General features: G+C 50.4%; 5 protein-coding genes across 5 annotated transcripts; 3 read left to right on the forward strand and 2 right to left on the reverse strand.

The window, feature by feature from the left end:
• Positions 1-887: 887 nt before the first annotated feature.
• PENARI_c002G09471 (uncharacterized protein) lies at positions 888-1,238 on the forward strand (the record flags this gene model as incomplete). Its single annotated transcript, XM_022627797.1, has 1 exon — positions 888-1,238. The coding sequence occupies one exon, from the start codon at positions 888-890 to the stop codon at positions 1,236-1,238; it is 351 nt and encodes a 116-aa protein (XP_022492486.1).
• A 555-nt stretch (positions 1,239-1,793) lies between these two features.
• On the forward strand, positions 1,794-2,876 carry PENARI_c002G06271 (putative GTPase MTG1; the record flags this gene model as incomplete). Its single annotated transcript, XM_022627562.1, has 2 exons — positions 1,794-2,057; positions 2,121-2,876. 2 exons carry the CDS (start codon positions 1,794-1,796, stop codon positions 2,874-2,876), a joined length of 1,020 nt encoding a protein of 339 aa, XP_022492356.1.
• Positions 2,877-3,063: 187 nt separating this feature from the next.
• PENARI_c002G05195 (pre-mRNA-splicing factor ISY1) lies at positions 3,064-3,909 on the reverse strand (the record flags this gene model as incomplete). Its single annotated transcript, XM_022627496.1, has 2 exons — positions 3,064-3,813; positions 3,892-3,909. The coding sequence occupies 2 exons, from the start codon at positions 3,907-3,909 to the stop codon at positions 3,064-3,066; spliced, it is 768 nt and encodes a 255-aa protein (XP_022492759.1).
• An 884-nt stretch (positions 3,910-4,793) lies between these two features.
• On the reverse strand, positions 4,794-12,156 carry PENARI_c002G12361 (type II myosin; the record flags this gene model as incomplete). Its single annotated transcript, XM_022627985.1, has 4 exons — positions 4,794-5,231; positions 5,286-11,462; positions 11,525-11,668; positions 11,719-12,156. The coding sequence occupies 4 exons, from the start codon at positions 12,154-12,156 to the stop codon at positions 4,794-4,796; spliced, it is 7,197 nt and encodes a 2,398-aa protein (XP_022492826.1).
• A 571-nt stretch (positions 12,157-12,727) lies between these two features.
• On the forward strand, positions 12,728-16,523 carry PENARI_c002G08933 (uncharacterized protein; the record flags this gene model as incomplete). Its single annotated transcript, XM_022627764.1, has 5 exons — positions 12,728-13,316; positions 13,372-15,135; positions 15,212-15,840; positions 15,900-16,140; positions 16,324-16,523. 5 exons carry the CDS (start codon positions 12,728-12,730, stop codon positions 16,521-16,523), a joined length of 3,423 nt encoding a protein of 1,140 aa, XP_022492539.1.
• Positions 16,524-17,856: the final 1,333 nt, after the last annotated feature.

The following is a 17,856-nucleotide window of genomic DNA, read 5'->3' on the forward strand; positions in this document are numbered from 1 at the left end:
AGTGTCCCAGTTATTGATGTTGGCCTCACAAACAAGGCTTCAAATCCACTAAACCTCATTAAGACAACGATTACTTTGATATCTTTTGCAACCTCCTTAAAATCAATAAGTAGCTATAGACTCCTAAAGTGCAGATTGAAATAGGAAGCTCTTTTAGGGCCATCGTACGACAGTGTAAAATCTATACCAGAAGAGTTTTCCCACGGCATATTCTCTTATTCCCCAGGGGGCAGTATGTTACGCGTCTATAAATAAGACGTGCTGGACTCGCTGACTTCGGACCTTCCACTTTAGCCAAGGCTTTATATTTTCAATTCTTCGATCGGGCATATGATACTGATGATGAGATAAACCAACTATGGAAGTCATCTAACAATGTTGAAAAACTGACCAGTTTGCCACACTTATTGAATCTGCATTATCCTCCGTTCCCAAGCTCAGTCTACCCTTAGTCTTAGTGTGGAAGGTAGATTACTTGATAACATCTGCTTTGCTTGATCGGATCACCAGTGTGGCTTTAGACGAGACTTTGTGTTTGGGGGTCTTTTTAGGCCTGGGCGACCTTGGACTGGCGCAGCCTGAGCCCAAGACGCGAATGGAAAGGCTCTGGAGTATGATACCACGCGTACCCTTATCCCTCGTGTATGAAGCTGGTGAGCGCCTTGAGATCGATGGACTCCGATGGACGCCTCGTACATTCTTACGGCAAGTCTCGAACAAGAAATTCACCGAGAGTCCGTCCAATGGTCCTCCCATTGCAGATATGGAGAATTTGTCTATTGGCACTGTCACGAAGCGAGGTATGGCTATGCATATGGCTGGAATTATTATTTATTCTGGTTCGGCACTGCTTGGAACATGTTCATCCGTCCGAGCAATAGACGAGGATGACCGATATCAAGTGTTTTTTGAGCCGCGCCGCCATCAATGGTCCGGGTCTCATTCCCTATGATTTCGGCGAAACCGGTCAGCCTAAATACTTTGATATCTGTGCAGGCCAAGGGACTGAATTCAAGGAGATTGCGTTGATTTCAGAACTATTCGGCCGCACAGACATGTCTTTGGAAGGTCAGCTCAGGCGATCTTCTAATGGCTTTGTGGGCTTGGTACAAGAAGACATTGAAGGGGTCATTTACTGCAAATACATCGGCACTTTCAACGGGGAATTAATCGATGGTGGGAACAGCGCGAGGCTTAGGTCTTTGTTTCCTCCATCAAACAGCCAATATGGTGAGTAGTATGGGCGACAGAGGGATGATTGCACTTTGGAGGCAGCGGTTAGTCTACTGAAGCCAAGTCAGCAACAGTGGTGCTTATGTTAACATTGTTACCATAAATATCAAGAGATTATAAGACGCTTTATCATTTTTTAAGGTATAACAGGATTACCAGAGACTGACGGTCATGATGATACCTAACTCGAACTTCGTACGCGGTGGAAACACCACAAATCCGCGATTTACCTATCTAAATACCCCGTCGATCGCCGTATTCGCGCCGTAAACCCTAGATACTCCATGTTCATATCAGTTATGTGTTGGGATTCTCTCGAAATTCTTTTTATCTAGATTGTCATTTTGTCTTGCGGGCAACTCCTGTACGTAGCTGATATCGACTATCCTCACCGCCAATCCTTCCGCCCTGGACATTTTGACGGTTTTTTCTATTCGAACTTTAACCGGCTATCTCAACTGTCCAAATAATCAGTGCCTTGAGACCGATCGTCATCCGGTCTGACTAAAATGAATCGCATGTTACCGGACTGAACCACTATCCACCCTCAACGCGCCACAATGGCCCAGTTCGTGCCGCGCAGTGTCTTTCCCCATTATGGGGCTATCCCCAGGTCCTATTTCTTAGGACATCATCGAGCTGGTCTGACCAAGATGAAGAACATGCTGGCAAGCATTGACTATATTGTCGAATGTCGTGATTACCGGGCCCCGGTCACCTCAATAAACCCAATGTTCGAGGAAGCTTTGGGCAAGATGAGGCGACTAATTGTTTATACTAAGAGAGATCTGGGCGGGATTCCCAAATCATCTGCTCAGAAACAAGTCAGTCGTGCTTGATGGATCCTCACATTATCAAATTGGTTGATCGCTGACACACGTCTTCAGACAGAGCGAAAGCTGCAAAGTTTCGATCCAAAGAGCGCCGTCTTCTTCACAAGCTCGTCCTCCCGCCAGGATGTCAGCCAGATCATCAATCACCTCCGAAACGATGCCGAAGCTCCCGATAAGCTTGTCAGCTGTCGAGTATTGGTTGTCGGAATGCCCAATGTCGGCAAATCCACTCTGATCAACAACCTACGCAACGCAGGCGTCGGCAAAGCTAAGGCACTGAAAACCGGACAGCAGCCTGGTATCACACGCAAGATAGCAACCCAGGTCAAAATCATTGAACGCGAGAGCGGGTCTCATGTCTACGTCCTTGACACACCGGGAGTCTTCATGCCGTATGTCCCCGAGGCAGAAAGTATGCTGAAGTTGGCACTCTGTGGCTGTGTCAAGGATAACGTCATATCGCCAGTCACACTTGTGGACTATCTATTGTATCATATCAACTTGCATGACCCGCAGGTTTATAAACGTTGGTCAGAGCCGACCAACGAAGTCGTTCCTTTACTTGAAAGCTTTGCGCGCCAGACTGGTCTGCTTAGCAAGGGAGGCGTGCCAAATATGGACGGAGCAGCCATTCATTTCATTCAAAAATGGAGGCAAGGAGAGCTAGGTCGATTCTTGGTGGATAACCTAGAGGCGGAGGAACGACGACGGGAAGATCCTGAGCAGGTGTCACGCCTGAGCATGACACAGGCCTTGAAGGTCGAACGGGTGACTCGAAAGAATAGACCCGATGTAACTAGCAGTCTGTAACATACTGAACATATAATAAATCCCTCTTGGGGGTAAGAACGAATTGTTGGAAAATGTAATGGAGTATCATTACGAACAGAAAACAATGCTTGTGTTGTAAATATTTTGCAGAAGCACCCGTAACGCCCAACCCAAGGTAAAACAGACAAATGAAATGAGAGAAGCTCGGACACCCAGAGTGTCGAGATCAAGAGATCTTATCTAGGAGACGGCGCCGTCGTCTATCCACGAGCTCTTCTTGCACCTCTTCTAGCGTTGGAAGCCTCCATTCCACCCCGTCACCGGCATCACCTGGTAGAGATTGCCAGCCATCTTCAGCATCATCCTCTCCTTGACCACGCAAGTGCTCAACAGCCTCTTTCTCCCGCTGCTTTTCATATGCCAGTAGCGTCCCATCTTCCTCGTCGAGACCATAACCAAAGTAATTGGCATCAACCTTCCTCGTCGCAATATCTCCGCCTCTGCCAGTAGACTCTTCTTCCTCGGCAGGACCCTTCGCGCGACGGACCGCAGCCTCAATCATTTCCTTGACACCGGGTAGCTCCCGAGCACGACCGTAATATTTGTACCCTTTTCCTCCGCCCGGGATCTCGCGCCCTTCATCGTCATAAACCCGATTGGATCCGCGCATGTAGTTCGGTCCGCCCAGATTACGGATCTGCATTTCCCAGGCCCATTTCTCTCGCATGAGCTTGTTGATTTCATCGTTGAGGTCACGGATCTGGTAGTCGCTTAGGCTTTGCTCGTGGATGCGCGATACTTTGCGGGAAATCTCTTTGACGACCTGACCGCGCCAACGCTCGCATGTTGGGACTGAATCGATGGTTGTGATGGCCTTAGGGCGTCGTGTGCGTGAAATGTCAATGATTCCAAGGTCTGCTGCTTGCTGCGCTCGGAAGCGGAACAGCATAGACTGCGCCTTCTCGCTGTTTCGTGCCTATTACATAGCGGGGGGTTGGGTTAGCAAAATGTGACCCGGGTTGCGAATCGACTTTTCCTGGTGCAATTAGGTTACTAGGGGAGTTCTCACCATGGTGAAGTATTGGCCAAGTCAGCGACCCGAAAGAAGTCGGGTATCGGGGGGCGTTGGCAGGGAAGAATCCGAAGAGGAAATCATGAGCTGGAAGCTTGAGGTGAAGTCACGCGCTAATTGCCGCTTGCCGCGCGGCTATCACGTGCCCTCCTCCTCACCTCGACTATGCAGCCATTTCATTTGCTATATTAACCTATGGCAATATAAGCATTCAATCCCTTTTATGTGTCTCCTTATATCGTCCAATCTATAAACAATTAAGCTAAGATTCGATATTAGCAGGTTTTGGAAATACTGACATGGAAGTCCTTGGGTATATAAAACAAACATTACATCTCACAAGACCTAGGGCCATATTTTGTTGGTGTCCTTCTCAACCAGTATGGTAGCCAAAATGCACAGAGGCTGATTAGAAAGACATTTTGAAAGGCTTCAGAAAGACAGGGGGCGGGGAGTTGACCAGATAGAGTTGTTGACTTCGGGTAGGTGGTTTAGTAGAGATGGTCGGATGCTACATACACGGATCCTACGAAGTCCGAAGAAAGATTGGTCAAAGACTGAATATACGTTGGTGACTCATTACATCCTCATCGTCATAGATAGCCTAGTCAAGTCATAGAGCGTATTTACTCTTAAGCACGCATAGGAAAAACATGCAACAAAACAACCCTCCAATACAGAAACACCCAGAGCAGAAATCATTCAAGGGATAAGCATGGCCTTTCAAACAATATGAACAAGGCCGAGGCCAGCTTAGAAGACCGAGACATCCCTTCCCCAAATGCACGCAATACGCCGTTAACGGTAACACAAAAACGTCCCATCCATAATCATGGGTGCAACTCCAGACAAGATAAGCCTGTCAAACGTCAATTAACCCCTATTCACAAGAACCCCTTGGTGTTGCTGGGTTGCCGTTGGGGGATGTCATTAGATCCATAGACACCACTACCGCGACGGCTGCCGGCTTCGCTGAAAGTCATATTGCGGCCAATGGTGCTGCCTCGCTCAGCGCGTATGGCCTTCCAGCCATCCAGCTCGCGCTCTAACCGTAGAGCCTTCTCACGCTCCTCGCGGAGCTCCCGCTCAGCGCGACGAGCCAGTAGCTGTGCGTCTGAGTCGTTGTGCTGGAGTTCCTCGATGTTGCGGAGGAGTCGTTCGATCTTGTCCCGAGCTCTGTTGACGTCGTCGTTGAGCTGGGCATTCATCTTGTCGCGCCGGTCGATCTGAGACTGAAGGTCCTTGACCGTGCGATCGACATTGCGAAGAGAGCGCTGCTCAGAACTGTGCTTGCTCTCCTGGTCTTCGAGGTGGGTTTCCAGCTACACGGGCATGTTAGTATAAAACCAGAAACGAGTCTAGGTATATTATCTTACCTCCTTGATTCGCTTGTGCAAGAAGCGAACATCCTGGCTACCAGAGGAGTAGCTCTTGGTTTCCAGATCAACACAACGGAGTTGCGCCTCCTTCAGCGACTTCTCGAGAGCCGCCTTCTCCTTAAAGAGTTGGGCATTGGCCTCCCGCTCAGCAGTAACTTCCTTCTGCATTTCAGTGGCCAAAGCATCGGCGCGGCGCATCTTGCCAACAGCAGCGGCAGAGACGTCTTCCTGCTGCGCAATTCTGGATTTGAGCTCAAGCAGTTCGCGGTCCATGCTTGCAGCGTTGCGCATGGATGGGCTTTCGCCCCTGGCGAGATCTTCGAGTCGCTCGCCAGCTTCAGCCAGACGACCCTCGAGCATCTTCTTATCCTTCAAGAGCAAGTCACGCTCGGCAGTAATATCCTCAACCGAAGTCCGAAGAGTGCGGACTTGAGACAGGAGCGAAACAACCTTGCTCTGGGCTTCGTTGTGGGCATTTACAGCCTCGTCACGAGAGTTGGTAACATCCTGCAAAACAACATCCATGCGGGATTTCTCCTTGGCCCATGTCGAGCTGTTGAGAACCTCATTATCCCATTTGCTGCGGAGGTCTTCCAGCTCCTCGCGGAGACGAGCAGTCTCTCCACGGCCATTGAGAACACGCTCACGCTCCATCTCGAGTTCGTTGTTGAGGGTAGAGAACTCTCTCTGGTACTTTTGTCTGGTCTGTTCCATTGATGTCTCCTTATCCTCGAGATCGATGGCTCGCTGGTTTCTGTAATCCTCAAGCTCATTCTGGAGACGCTGCTTAGCCTGCAAGGCGCCTTGAAGCTCGGCAGCTTGGTCTTCCATCCGGGCCTCAAGGGACTGCGCCTGCCGCTGCAAGTCTTCAACGAGAGCATCCATTTCCTTGCGCTCAGACATGATCTGGGCACAGGTCTCTTCAGCCTCCTGGCTTTGTGACTTGGCAAATTGCTCGGCACGCGAAGCCTTCATGACAGCAATCTCGGCCTGCTCAAGCTTGTTGAAGTACTCATCCGAGCGGCTCTTGTACAACATGAGGCTTGACTCGAGATCAGCTGAGCGGGATGACTCGGCATCCAGACGAATCTGTAGATCCGAGAACTCCTGAAGAAGCTGGTTGCGGCTGACAGCATCTTGGTCTCTGCCAACTTGCAATTCTTGGGCCTCAGACCGGGCATCACGAAGTTCAACCTCCAGTGTTGCCCGAGCACGCTTCAGCTTTTCGAAGTGGGCCTTGGCATCACCAAACTCAGCCATAGTGTCATTGTGGACTTTCAAGAGGGAGCGGCGAGATTGCTCCTGTGAGTTGATGAGATCGTAGAGTTCTTCGTGCGATTTGGCCTGGACATCACGAAGTGACAACTCCCCAGAGCGAATACTGCGCTCCAAAGACGAGACCTTCTTGGAAGAGTCATCGAGCTGGTCATGGAGACGACCGTTCTCACGCTCGAGGAGCTGCATACGACGGACCGAAGGGCTCTCATCCTGCCAGATATCACGACCGGGCGTGGATCGTTCAATCTGGCTCTGGAGATGCTTGTTCTGCATCTCAGTCATCTGGAGCTTATTCTGAAGCTCTTCCAGTTCAGCGGCTGTATCCATGCGCCTCTGGTAGCCCTGTGTATCAACCGTCCGATCGGAGCGTGCAGAATCGTTTGCCGCTTCGTGGACGTTGTAACGCCGGTTGGGCGTGGTGGGATTGGAAAATCTTTTGAGGGCGTTTTCAGAATTCTTCCTGAAGTGAGCAGGGGTTCGGGTGTTGGCTACTTCATTCTGGTCGATCTCCTCCAGCAAGGCACGCTTGGAAGATGAGTATTTGGTGTCGAGGTCCCTCATCTCATCCGCGTGGCGTCGACGCATTTCAGCGAGCTGGCTTTCGGCTCTCATGTACTTCTCTTCGGTGACGCCAAGCTTGTTCTGAACAGTCTCAAGGACTTTGGCCAAGTCAACCTGCTTCGACAGGTGTGGCTGGACTGCCTCCCAGGATTGCGTGGGCTCACTAGCTTCGGGCTCGAAAACCTTGTGCAAGAGGATCAATTGGCGGTGCAAGTCCTCAATCTCCCTGTTCGCCCGATCCAGAGTGCCCTGAGTTTGACGAGTGTTAGCTTGGGCTTGAGTGCGAAGTTGGCGTTCCGTCTCAAGTTTGCGATTGGCCTCGGCGAGTTGGAGGTTGGCAGTAGAGGCGGCCTTTTCAGCATTGCGGCTGGTCTTGTGCTCGCGGTTGACCTCATGGTTAAGATCCTCCAGGCTCAACGACAACTTCTCCTTCTGCTTTTCCATAGATGTGATCATGACCTGAGACTCTTCCAGCTGGCGACTCAATTTCTTGGTTTCTTCTTCCAACCTGGCCTTCTCCTTTTGCAGATTTGTCAACCGGAGTCTGTTGCTATCGCTGGCCTTCGAGTTTGACCGGGCGATGTCGAGGTTCTTTTGCTGGATCTTAGTCAAAAGAGATCTGTTATCATTCTCAGACGCGGTCAGTCTGCCCCGAAGGGTCACGAGCTCTCGCTCTAGACGCTCCTTGTGTTGGTCATGACGGAGGCGGAAGTTGTCGGATTCTGATATTGTTTGCATGAGCTCTTGAATTTGGACCGAGAGCTGAGACCGCTCTGACTCTACTTCCTCAAGCTGGCGTGCCTTTTCCTCGAGGTCCTTGCGCGAGCTCGTCATACGCTCTTCGGCCTGTTTCATGATCTTGCGCTCAATCTCGGCCTCGGCATTCATGCGGGCAGTTTCAGCGTCGGTGAATCTCTCACGAAGCTTGATCAATTCCCCTTGCAATTCTTTCCGTGTCGTCTCCGCAGCGATCCTTGCTTCAGTGGCTCGACGTAGACTGTCTTGCTGAATGTACATCTCCTTTTCAATGGTGATTTTGGATTCGTTGAGCTCGTCGTACTTGTGGGTCAACTGTTTAAGGTTGTGCTCAGAGAGCATCTGGACGTCGTCTCGTGATTGGCGTTCGCGACTGAGATCGGCTTGAGCCCGGAAGAGCTGACCCTTGAGATCGTGTACCTGTTCCTCCAGCAGCTTCCTGCTCTGTCCAGCCTCGGCATCTTCTGATCGCTTGTCATCGAGCAAGCGTTTTAGATCGGCGGCCTCGCGCTGAAGCTGGGTCTTTTCGGAGCGCATGGCATCTCTTTCGGCTTGCACCTCCCGAAGACGACCTTGCATGTTGTCGTGACGCGTTGACAGAGAAGCCTTCTCGGATTCGATGCTCTTCTTTTCCTCTTCGTGCTTCTTCACATCGTTTCGAAGAACGGCCACCTCGCTCTCCTTGCGGCGGAGAAGATCTTCATATCCGGTAGAAGTTGTTGATAGTTCGGCAATCTGTTCACGAATAGATCGATTTTCCTCTGACATATCACGAACTTGCTTTTGGGACTTTTCGAGTTCTTTGGAGGTAGTTGCGAACTTGACCTCGAGGTCTTGATCGGTCTTCAATAATTTGGCTTCCAGGTCTTGCAGTTTGCGGTCTTTCAAGCTCAGATGACTTTGAAGCATCTTGATCTCCTGGTCTAATCCTTGGATCTGATCATTCTTTCCTGAAAACTGGGTTTCGGTTTCGGAAAGTTTGCCATCTAATTCCTCCAGTCGAGATTGCAAGTTGTTCTTCTCAGACTCGAGTGTTTGGATGATCAGTCCTGCCTGCTCCAACTGTGTGATTCGAAGTTGCAGCTCCTCGTCGGTCTTCTTCTTTGCATCAACGATTTCGTCTAGTTGCTCTTCGAGACTTTCCTGGTCGGCGATCGCACCAGCAAGTTTTTCGGCAAGTTCTCCTTCGCGATCTTGCAGACGCTTGAATATCTCCTCCTTATCCAGTGCGAGTGCACGCTCACTTTCCAAGGTTTGCTGGATTTTCTGGATTTCAAGCTCGGTCCGACGTCTTTCTTCATCCAGCTTCTGGCGGCCAGCGAGATCTTGTTTCATCTTGGCTTCGAGTTCCTGGATCTTGTCGTCTCGCTTTTTGACTTCCTTTGCATTCCTCGTATCACCTAATAGGGGCTTCATTCTTGAGAACATGCGCCACCAAGGGCTTCCCTTCAATTCAAGGTAGGCATGGAAGTTTTGCTGGATGATGCGAGTGGCCTCGGCACGATACAATCGTTTGTTCGAAATGCGTCGCTGCACGAATCCCCGAGCGACGGACTGGAACCGCGTCATGATGGTGCGGATGAGTTGGTCACGTTTCTCTTCCAAGTCAGCGAGGACACCAGCCCGGAAGAACACCTTCGTCCGACCAATACGATACCAAGCCCGATCCATGCCAAGCTTCTCCAGCATCATGCGGGCGGCACTCTGTCCCTCCAGATATCCTTTCGGTATATCTTGACAAAGGACTTCGTACCGTTGTCGGAATTCCGCAAAGTGCAAACGATTGGGGAATCCAGTACGGGCAATTCGAATGCCTTCCAGAACACCGTTGCATCGTAACTGGTCCAACACCAGCGGAGCATGCAACATCTTTGGTCGCTTCTTGTGATTCGGAAGAATACAACGGACGAAATGTGGGTGAGTGGAGTGGAGCTTAGCCATCAAGTTAGACAGCTGTTCCTTGTGTCTTTGAGCAGCTGTCCGGAATAGACCCTTCTTCACGCGGCTTCGAGGGTGGTTGCTACCATCTTCCTCCGAGTCTGCACAGTCGGAGAAGAGATTCGCGACGTGTGGCTCATTGGAGGTGGCTAAGAGGCGAGTGATGTTGTCATTGAGGGGATCCTTGTTCTTCTCAAGCCAGTCGTTCGTCGAGTACTCAACTTCAGCAGCATAATGAGTCAAAATGAATCCTTGGTTGAGACGAGATGCACGGTACTTGGGCGTCTTTCGATCCCACAGACCATGGAGCTTCTCGGTGAACGATTTATCTGTGGCTTTGGGCATGACACAGTCTTCATCGAGACAAGAGAAGATACCAATGGGATTGGACAGCTCGATCAAATCAATTGTCGGCTGCAGGTCTTTTCCGAAGTCGATGAACTGCCACTCGATTTGCTCTCTGGCGTACTCCTCTTGTTCCAGGACGAACATGTGGTGGTTGAAGAATTGCTGCAGCTTCTCGTTCGTATAGTTGATGCAAAGCTGCTCGAAGCCGTTATTGTCGAAGATTTCAAAACCAGCAATATCAAGGACTCCAATGAAGTAGTTGTCTTCACCGGCCATCGAGCGACCAAGCTGGTTGTTGATTCGAGCGACGAGGTCTCCAAACCCGCGCTCGTAGATACCCTTGGCCAAGGCATCTAGGGCCATACGGACCTGTTCAGGCGTCTGGACCTTTTCAACCCATTCACGGCCTGCCTTGACCCGTGGGTGAAGTAGGCCTTTGACAAAGGGTTCTGCCTCAATGCCGAGAAGCTGGCAGGCCTTTTCCACGCTTGAATAGCCCTCGGGCGCCAAGGCCGCTTGGTCTGCACGTACACTCGCTTTGGCAACACTGACATTGCCCAAATGCAACACAGCAGCGATTGTTTGCAAGATACAAAGCTGATCCTCTTCGGAGAAGTTCATCACGTGGAAAGCCTCGACCAATGAGTTCCATTCCTCTTGGTCAGATACACCTACGATCGAGTCATTCCCTTCTCTTGTGTAGGCAAAATCTTCAATCTGGAGGTCCGAGAGCAGGAGCTTCTCGCGGGTTTTGCGATCTGCACCTTGTAGAAGCTGATAAAAAACGTGGTAGTTTCGTTCGTTGGAATTCGGCTTCACCACTCTCGATTTCTCAAGCAGGTACCAATTAATCCATGCTCCAGCAATCTGACCCGATCGAGAGAACTCAATGCGAATGAACTTTCCGAATCGAGACGAGTTGTTGTTCCTGACGGTTTGAGCGTTTCCAAAGGCTTCGAGAATGGGATTGGCTCGTAGGATTTGTTGCGCAAGACCAGTGATTTGTTTCGCTCCGGATCGAGCATAAGGTGTGTCGGAGGTGGCAACAGCTGCGAGGTATTGGATGACCTTCTTCGTGTTCTCTGTCTTACCAGCACCAGATTCTCCAGTTACCAAGATACTTTGATTTTCGCCCTCCTCAACGAGATTTCGGAAAGCCTCATCCGCCATGGCGAAGATGTGGGGTCTGGTCTCCTCTCTCCCACGGCCCTTGTACATCTTCACGTATTCATTGGTGTAGATAGGCAGTGGACAATACGGGTTAATTGTTACGAGAAAAAGCCCAGAGTAGGTCTGCAAGCCCAGTATGTCAGCTGAAAGTTCTCGTATACATGGGTTTTGGAAGGGAAACAAACATAGATCAAATCTGACTGATACCTGGTGTGAAGGTTATGGACCACCGAGGCCTCGTTCAGATGGGTGAGTTCCGCCATATCATCTGCCTTGTCAAACTTGGCTGGGTTAACTTTGTCAACCTGGTCCGCGTCCACCTCACGTTGCTATACGATGTCAGTAGGTGTCCTCATACGTGTCTCATGGGCCTCCATACTTCGCCATCGTCGCTCTGCACCAACATGCGGCCTCCATCCAATTCCTCTAGTACCAGGCCCCGGACGAAAGCCTTCTCATTGTCTCGTAGCCACACATATTTGTTTCCCGAGAAATCATTGTCTCCTTCGATCCCACGGATTTGATCTGCCCCACGACGTAACTCCTCGGACTTGATAAAGCTTGGGGCAAATGTTCCGGAGGACGGACTGTTCTTCGCCGAATTTGATCTTTCGCGGTTTCCAGCTGAAGACAAGGTTGGCGACAGCTGTGAGACGGATGAATTCCGCAGGTGACCTCTTGTTGATTCCAATCCGTTAGAAGATGTGATAATGGCAGATTTAGGCCTCGTTAATTGTGATTGGGATGTCTGTGACGCTGATGGACGCGCAAAGAGGCTGGCGCGTTTCGGCGAGCCGTTCAACTGAGAGGGAAGCATGGTGGTCGTAGTTTCAATAGCACATTATTCAAGCAGCGTAGTGTTTCTCATAATCAAGCTTATTCACAGTTGTCAAAATTGGGTCAAGAAAGAGAAGCAAAAACCGAAGGCAATGTCAAATACAAGTTGGAAGAAGAGTGAAGTGACGCACCCCGATATCGATGATGTTTGTTTACTCTGCGTTCCTCGGGCGCCCGCCGATCTGACATGGCCCGTGCACGTCATTGTCACGTGAGAGACTCGATCTTTTTTGGTTTGAGGCGCTGAGGGCACCGAAGGCGCGTTCACAACCAGTTCATCTATCCCTATCTCCTTTTGCGATCAAACTCTAGTCTCACATCTTTTGCGTCTCACTTGGTTGTCATTTAAGTGCCCTCCTAATCCCCTACTGCTTAGTTCTTCAGTTCCGACTATCCTTTCGCGAGACCTACGAACTCCGCTACTCCCACAATATTCGCAACCTCAGTCGTCATGACACTCAGTATCTGAAATTGACACATCTCTTCCACACCACTCATCGCTCCTGCGATCCGAAGAGAATTCATTTATTTGCTCCATACTTGGTCACATCATGCCTGACCAACAACCTCCACCTTATGGTGGTCATCCGAACTATGGTCAGCAGTGGCCGGCATATGCCTCGATAATCACCTCAGACGTTTACAACCGCGCTGACTACGGTACACCGAATGGACCTCCTCCGAACGCTGCTCCGAAATCCGACAACCATATGGCAGCTCTCAACGCGAATGCACAGCTCGCAGGACCAGGAGGCTCTACGAACCCGGCCCTCTTCTTCCCACCTCCTCCATTTTCATTTTTCAACCAGTTTGACCCGTCGCAACTTCCACCATTCCCTCAGATGCCTTACCCAGCGATGGGATTTCCCCCGCCTCTGCTTCCAACAGGGTCCTCCAACCCTCCCGCTGCGCATCCCAGTATGTACCCACAGGGCTCGCAACAACCGCCTGCATCGAACAGAAATGTGAACCGGGTCATAGACCAAGCAGACAGCAGCAGGGAGGAAGGTGAAGTCAGTGAGGAGAATGAGGAAACATCACTCCCACCGAAGCCTCTTGCTGCGGGCCAGGGTTCTGAGTTGGAAGAAGAAGAAGCTGCAAGTTCCGGTGCACGCTCTTCCGGGAGAAGTAGTGGATCACGTAAAACTCCTTTAATCCTTATTTACTATATGTTCGCTTTACTGACTTCATGCAGCATACAACCCTCCTCTGTCAATGTCTGTAGACACTGGTGCAGTACATGACGCGATGCAGTCTCAAAAGCGAGATGCGCCTGCCACAATAACTAAAACCCCTCAATCCCAGAAATCAGCTGCGCAGCTTCGGATTCAAGCTCAAGGAGCTTTGCTCAGCTTGGCGCCTCACCACATTCGCTTCAATGAACTGGTTGCAGAGGGTATAAATCCAGTGGTCCTAAGACAGCTTTACGAGGAAGTCGGAATTAAGGTTGTCACGTCAACAGAGCAAGCCCCGGCCCAGGCCGACTCAAGCCCTGCCAAGGTCACAGGCGCCATTGAAGCACCTAAGCAACAGGTCGAGGCAGCGAGGACAGCAAACGAAAAGCGTGTCTTGGCGAAGGCAAACATACTAGTCCCGCAATCTTCTGGCTCATCGGCTGCTGCTCCACTGAGCTCAGAAAAGCCTCTAGAGAGGAAGGAGCTCATTGCTCAAATGCTGGCTGCGAAAGCTGCTAAAGCTGCACCTTCACCAGCCGGTAGTATAAAGTCCGCACCGACCCCGCCGTCCAACGTGACTCCTCCAGCACCAAAGGAACTGCCTGCGAAGGAAAAAAGCAAAGCTCAAACCGAGTTGGCAAGACAACGGATCGAGGAACTTAGACGCAATGCTTTGCGGAAGACTCAACTTGCTGCCCAACTAGACCAGGCCGCGGTCTCGTCGCCACCTCAAGCTCCAGTTATTCAGCATCCGCTTCCCCTTCGACCTCCTGTGCCCGAGCTCTATCAACCTGCTGGTCTCCCGGGACTTGTCATGACTGAATCAGCACAAGAGCCAGACGAAAGTTCCGCTCCCGAACTTCTTCATGATGTATCTGTCGACCCGACCCCGGTACCACGAACCTCGCAGCGCAAGCGGCCTCGTGCATCCGACTTTGATGAAACAATCGCTCCTCCAAAGAAGCCTTTTACCCCGGTATCTGGCTATTTCACCCCCACCGATAGACTCGTTATTGCAATCAGCGATGATGAATCGCTTTATGGCGACGATGAGGATGACAACATGGACATAGACTCGAGTCCTGGAGAGGAGCCAGTGTCATCCGGAAGCGCCACCGCCCATGAGGCTACTCTCCAGCAACAGCCCTCTATCACCAGGGCTTCTACATCAACTCCACAGGTCCCCTCCAGCAGTGAACAAGGAGACATTCGACTCAAAGATATGGAAATCCAAGCCATGCGCCGCAAGATTGCGGAGTTGGAGCTACGACGCAAATCGAAACTTGCTGCTAGTCGCACTCAATCACCTCGCACCTTGGATGACTCTGGAACATCGTCATCTGGCGGACAATCTTTTGCGGCTGACGTGGGGATGGCAGATACTCCGGCCGCACCTACCTCAGTCCCTACTCCCCCCTCCTCCTGTCTGGCTGATCGCTCCGATATCATCGATTCCTTCAGTGATTCATCCATCAGAGTCCTCGCTGCAATGGATAAGGAGCAGCTGAACAGCATGCAGTCCAAAATTCTGCGGATGAAGGACATTGAATCTGGCCATCCTGATTTGGACGCGGGAATTTCTTCGACCGAGTCCTGTCTTTCTGTTTGTCGTCAAGAGGCCGAGGCGCTGATATCGGATATCACCAAAGAAAGAGAAGATCGGTATCAACTCGTGGAGGAGTTGAAAGGTCTCAGCTATGAGATCAACGGGTTGTCATCAGAAGACTTGAATGAGCTTCGTCGACAGGCCGAAATCAAAAAGCAACATCTCCCCGCACCAGAAGGTAAGATCCTGTTGAACTTTGAAGGATTCAGGAATTCAGGATTTTTCGTCAAGTTTCTAACTCGCCATCGCCATAGCTTCTCGATCATCTCCGCCTACCCTCAGCACCGTTATCCCGGATGACTCTGGTCGTGAGCCAGAAGATACCCTTGGCTCCCAGGTGCCTGCGCAAGAAACATCCACATCATACCAGACAGATTCTGCTGGATCAGCCATGGAAGAGTCTGATGACAGTAGCAGTGATGAACCTGATTCGTCTAGCGATGATGAACCTGCTAGCTCCCCTGTCCAAGCCGATCTTCCCGCAACTGTTCCAGAGTTCTCAGAGCCCATGGATATTGACTCTTCGAATGAATCCGAATCCGCAAGCTCGCCATCTGCTGCAGCCCACTCTGATGCAGAGCCTGCCGATCAACACTCCTCGCTGCATGAAGATAGCGAACGGTCTGTTCGTGAAACTTCAGCGGTGTCTGATGCTTATGAGCCACCTGAGCCTGAGACTGATGCTCAGTCCGAAGGCTCTAGCTACAGCCCTCCTCCGTTCAGCCCAGCTCCTCTATCTCCTCCATCTCCTCCAGCTCCCGTAGAAAACACAGCAACCTCAGCGCCTTCGATTGATATCACTCAAGCCGATGAAGCACTAACGAACGATCACCAGGTGCCAGCCCAATTGCCCCAGTCGGACTCGCAAGTTGGCGTTCTTGGCGTATGAACATCATCTTTCTCAGAGGAAAATTTCGGTGATCCATACTAACTACTATCTAGACTCAAGAATCATCCGCCAGCTCGGGGAAGAGATTCACCCCATACAAAAGTCCTCTACGAAACTTCAAGGCTTATCGATATCACCCCAATTATGCTGAAGACGTTTCGAGCGGTCACCGTTCGCTAACATACAGTCATAACATTGATTCGATGCAATACCTGTGCCCATACGAATTGGCCGGGGGTGTCTGCAATGACCGATCCTGCGAGTTTCAGCATTTTCGGGACATGACTCTAAGCGGTGCGTCGACATGAACAACGTGCAACACCTTTTCTCGTCCTGGAGCTCCCCTTTGGCGTATTGCACCCTTTTGGTCTCCTTTCTTTTTGTCTGCCTGCATACTCCCTCCCTTTCCTTCCATTCACCCTCTGCTGCTTTTTTGCCCTGTTCGCATGCTGACCCCAGAACCATTAACCTCAACAGACGACAAAATTCTCGTCCAGATGGGCGCCGTCCGAGAGGGTGAGACTGAAGAAGAAAAAGAAAACTATCTCGCTGGGCTGAAAGAGATTATCAACGACATGCGGCGTGATAAGGTGAAAGACTTCGACATTGTGGCCGCCGAAATAGCCGCATACCGTAGGCGCTTCCTCAAAGACCCGTCGCGTGTCTTGCCCCTGTAACTTTCCAAACCCCTTCATCGGAAGACTCTTCAAGAGTCCTCAAGGTGAGAGCTGTCTTCCATTCGTCTTGTGAACCGCCATCGAAGTCTTCAATGGCATGGGGCATTGCACCACATGGGACTCAGTCCTCCCAATGGCCATGACGCCATCTATCTTTTCTTGCGATATGATATTCCTTGAAACGCCCCTCAAGGCACTCATGACATCCTTCCTCCGCATCATTAGCCGACACGGCTTTTTCTTCATTGCAATTGCATTCCCTCGGCGGGTTGCGTTCTTTGACGCCGACGTCTTTTTTTCTATTCCTTGTTCTAGGCTCTGGGCCTTTGCATTGTCCAAGGGGCTCAGCGAAATGGCGTTGGGGCGTCTGCATCTTCTCAGCTGCTGATAGTTCAGCTCTGGGAGAGCTCTGGTTACCGCTAATCTGCACGGTTGTACGATTATAATTCGGCGGATTTCGCAGAACATATTCATAGCACCAGTCAATATGTATTTTCTATCCAACCATTGGTCTTTCATTTTTAGTATGATTTCAATCGGTATGCCAAGTAGCTTGGGCTTCGTTTAGATTATGCATGTTTGTGAGTCAATCGACTGACCTCATCTGACCACTTGTTCAAGATGAGTCCCTGTGTGTACATCTATGATATGGAAATCCAGTGACTCATTCATGCTGCGACGCTAAAGAATTAAAACAAAAAAAGAAAATATCGAAACGTACTAGCTTCTAACAAATGACTAGCAAATACCCCACAAGTCATCCCAGCCGCACACCCTACATGTAGGTACATATCTTCAGCTTCACTAACTCAACAGCCCCGCCGTGAGAATTGGGGGCAGAAGAGAGCAAAGAACAGCCCAGACCACAAACCCAGAGGAAACCCATGACAGGAATAGATTGCCAAATAACAGCCAAGGAACAATAAGCTGTGGATGATCCGGGCTGAAGGAGTGCTAAGTATAGTGCGGGATTGGGGGCCGAGTTACAGTTCGTGCGACCGTTTCGCGATATCGATGATAATAATAGTATATGGGGTGAATGGCTACATTAACCTTTCCCTTACAAGTAATCATAGAAATAATACCAAAGATAGTAAGTAATATTGAAATTGCTTATGGCTTATTTCTAGATGGGAATGAATGTATACACAATCCCGATCTATAACCTCCGACCTATAGTAGCGCGGGACCGTTTGTGAGTCAGGACAAGGCAGAATAGCGGGACCAAGAGAGCTACAGTGGTTTACCCCTGCTCGCAAGGAAAAGGCGCGCCTTGTTTCTGGAAGGTTTCTTGTCCAACTTGTTTGAATCATCATATTGTAGTAGTATGGGG

This window comes from Penicillium arizonense (assembly GCF_001773325.1).
Source record: "Penicillium arizonense strain CBS 141311 chromosome Unknown PENARI_contig002, whole genome shotgun sequence".
Classification (NCBI taxonomy): domain Eukaryota; kingdom Fungi; phylum Ascomycota; class Eurotiomycetes; order Eurotiales; family Aspergillaceae; genus Penicillium; species Penicillium arizonense.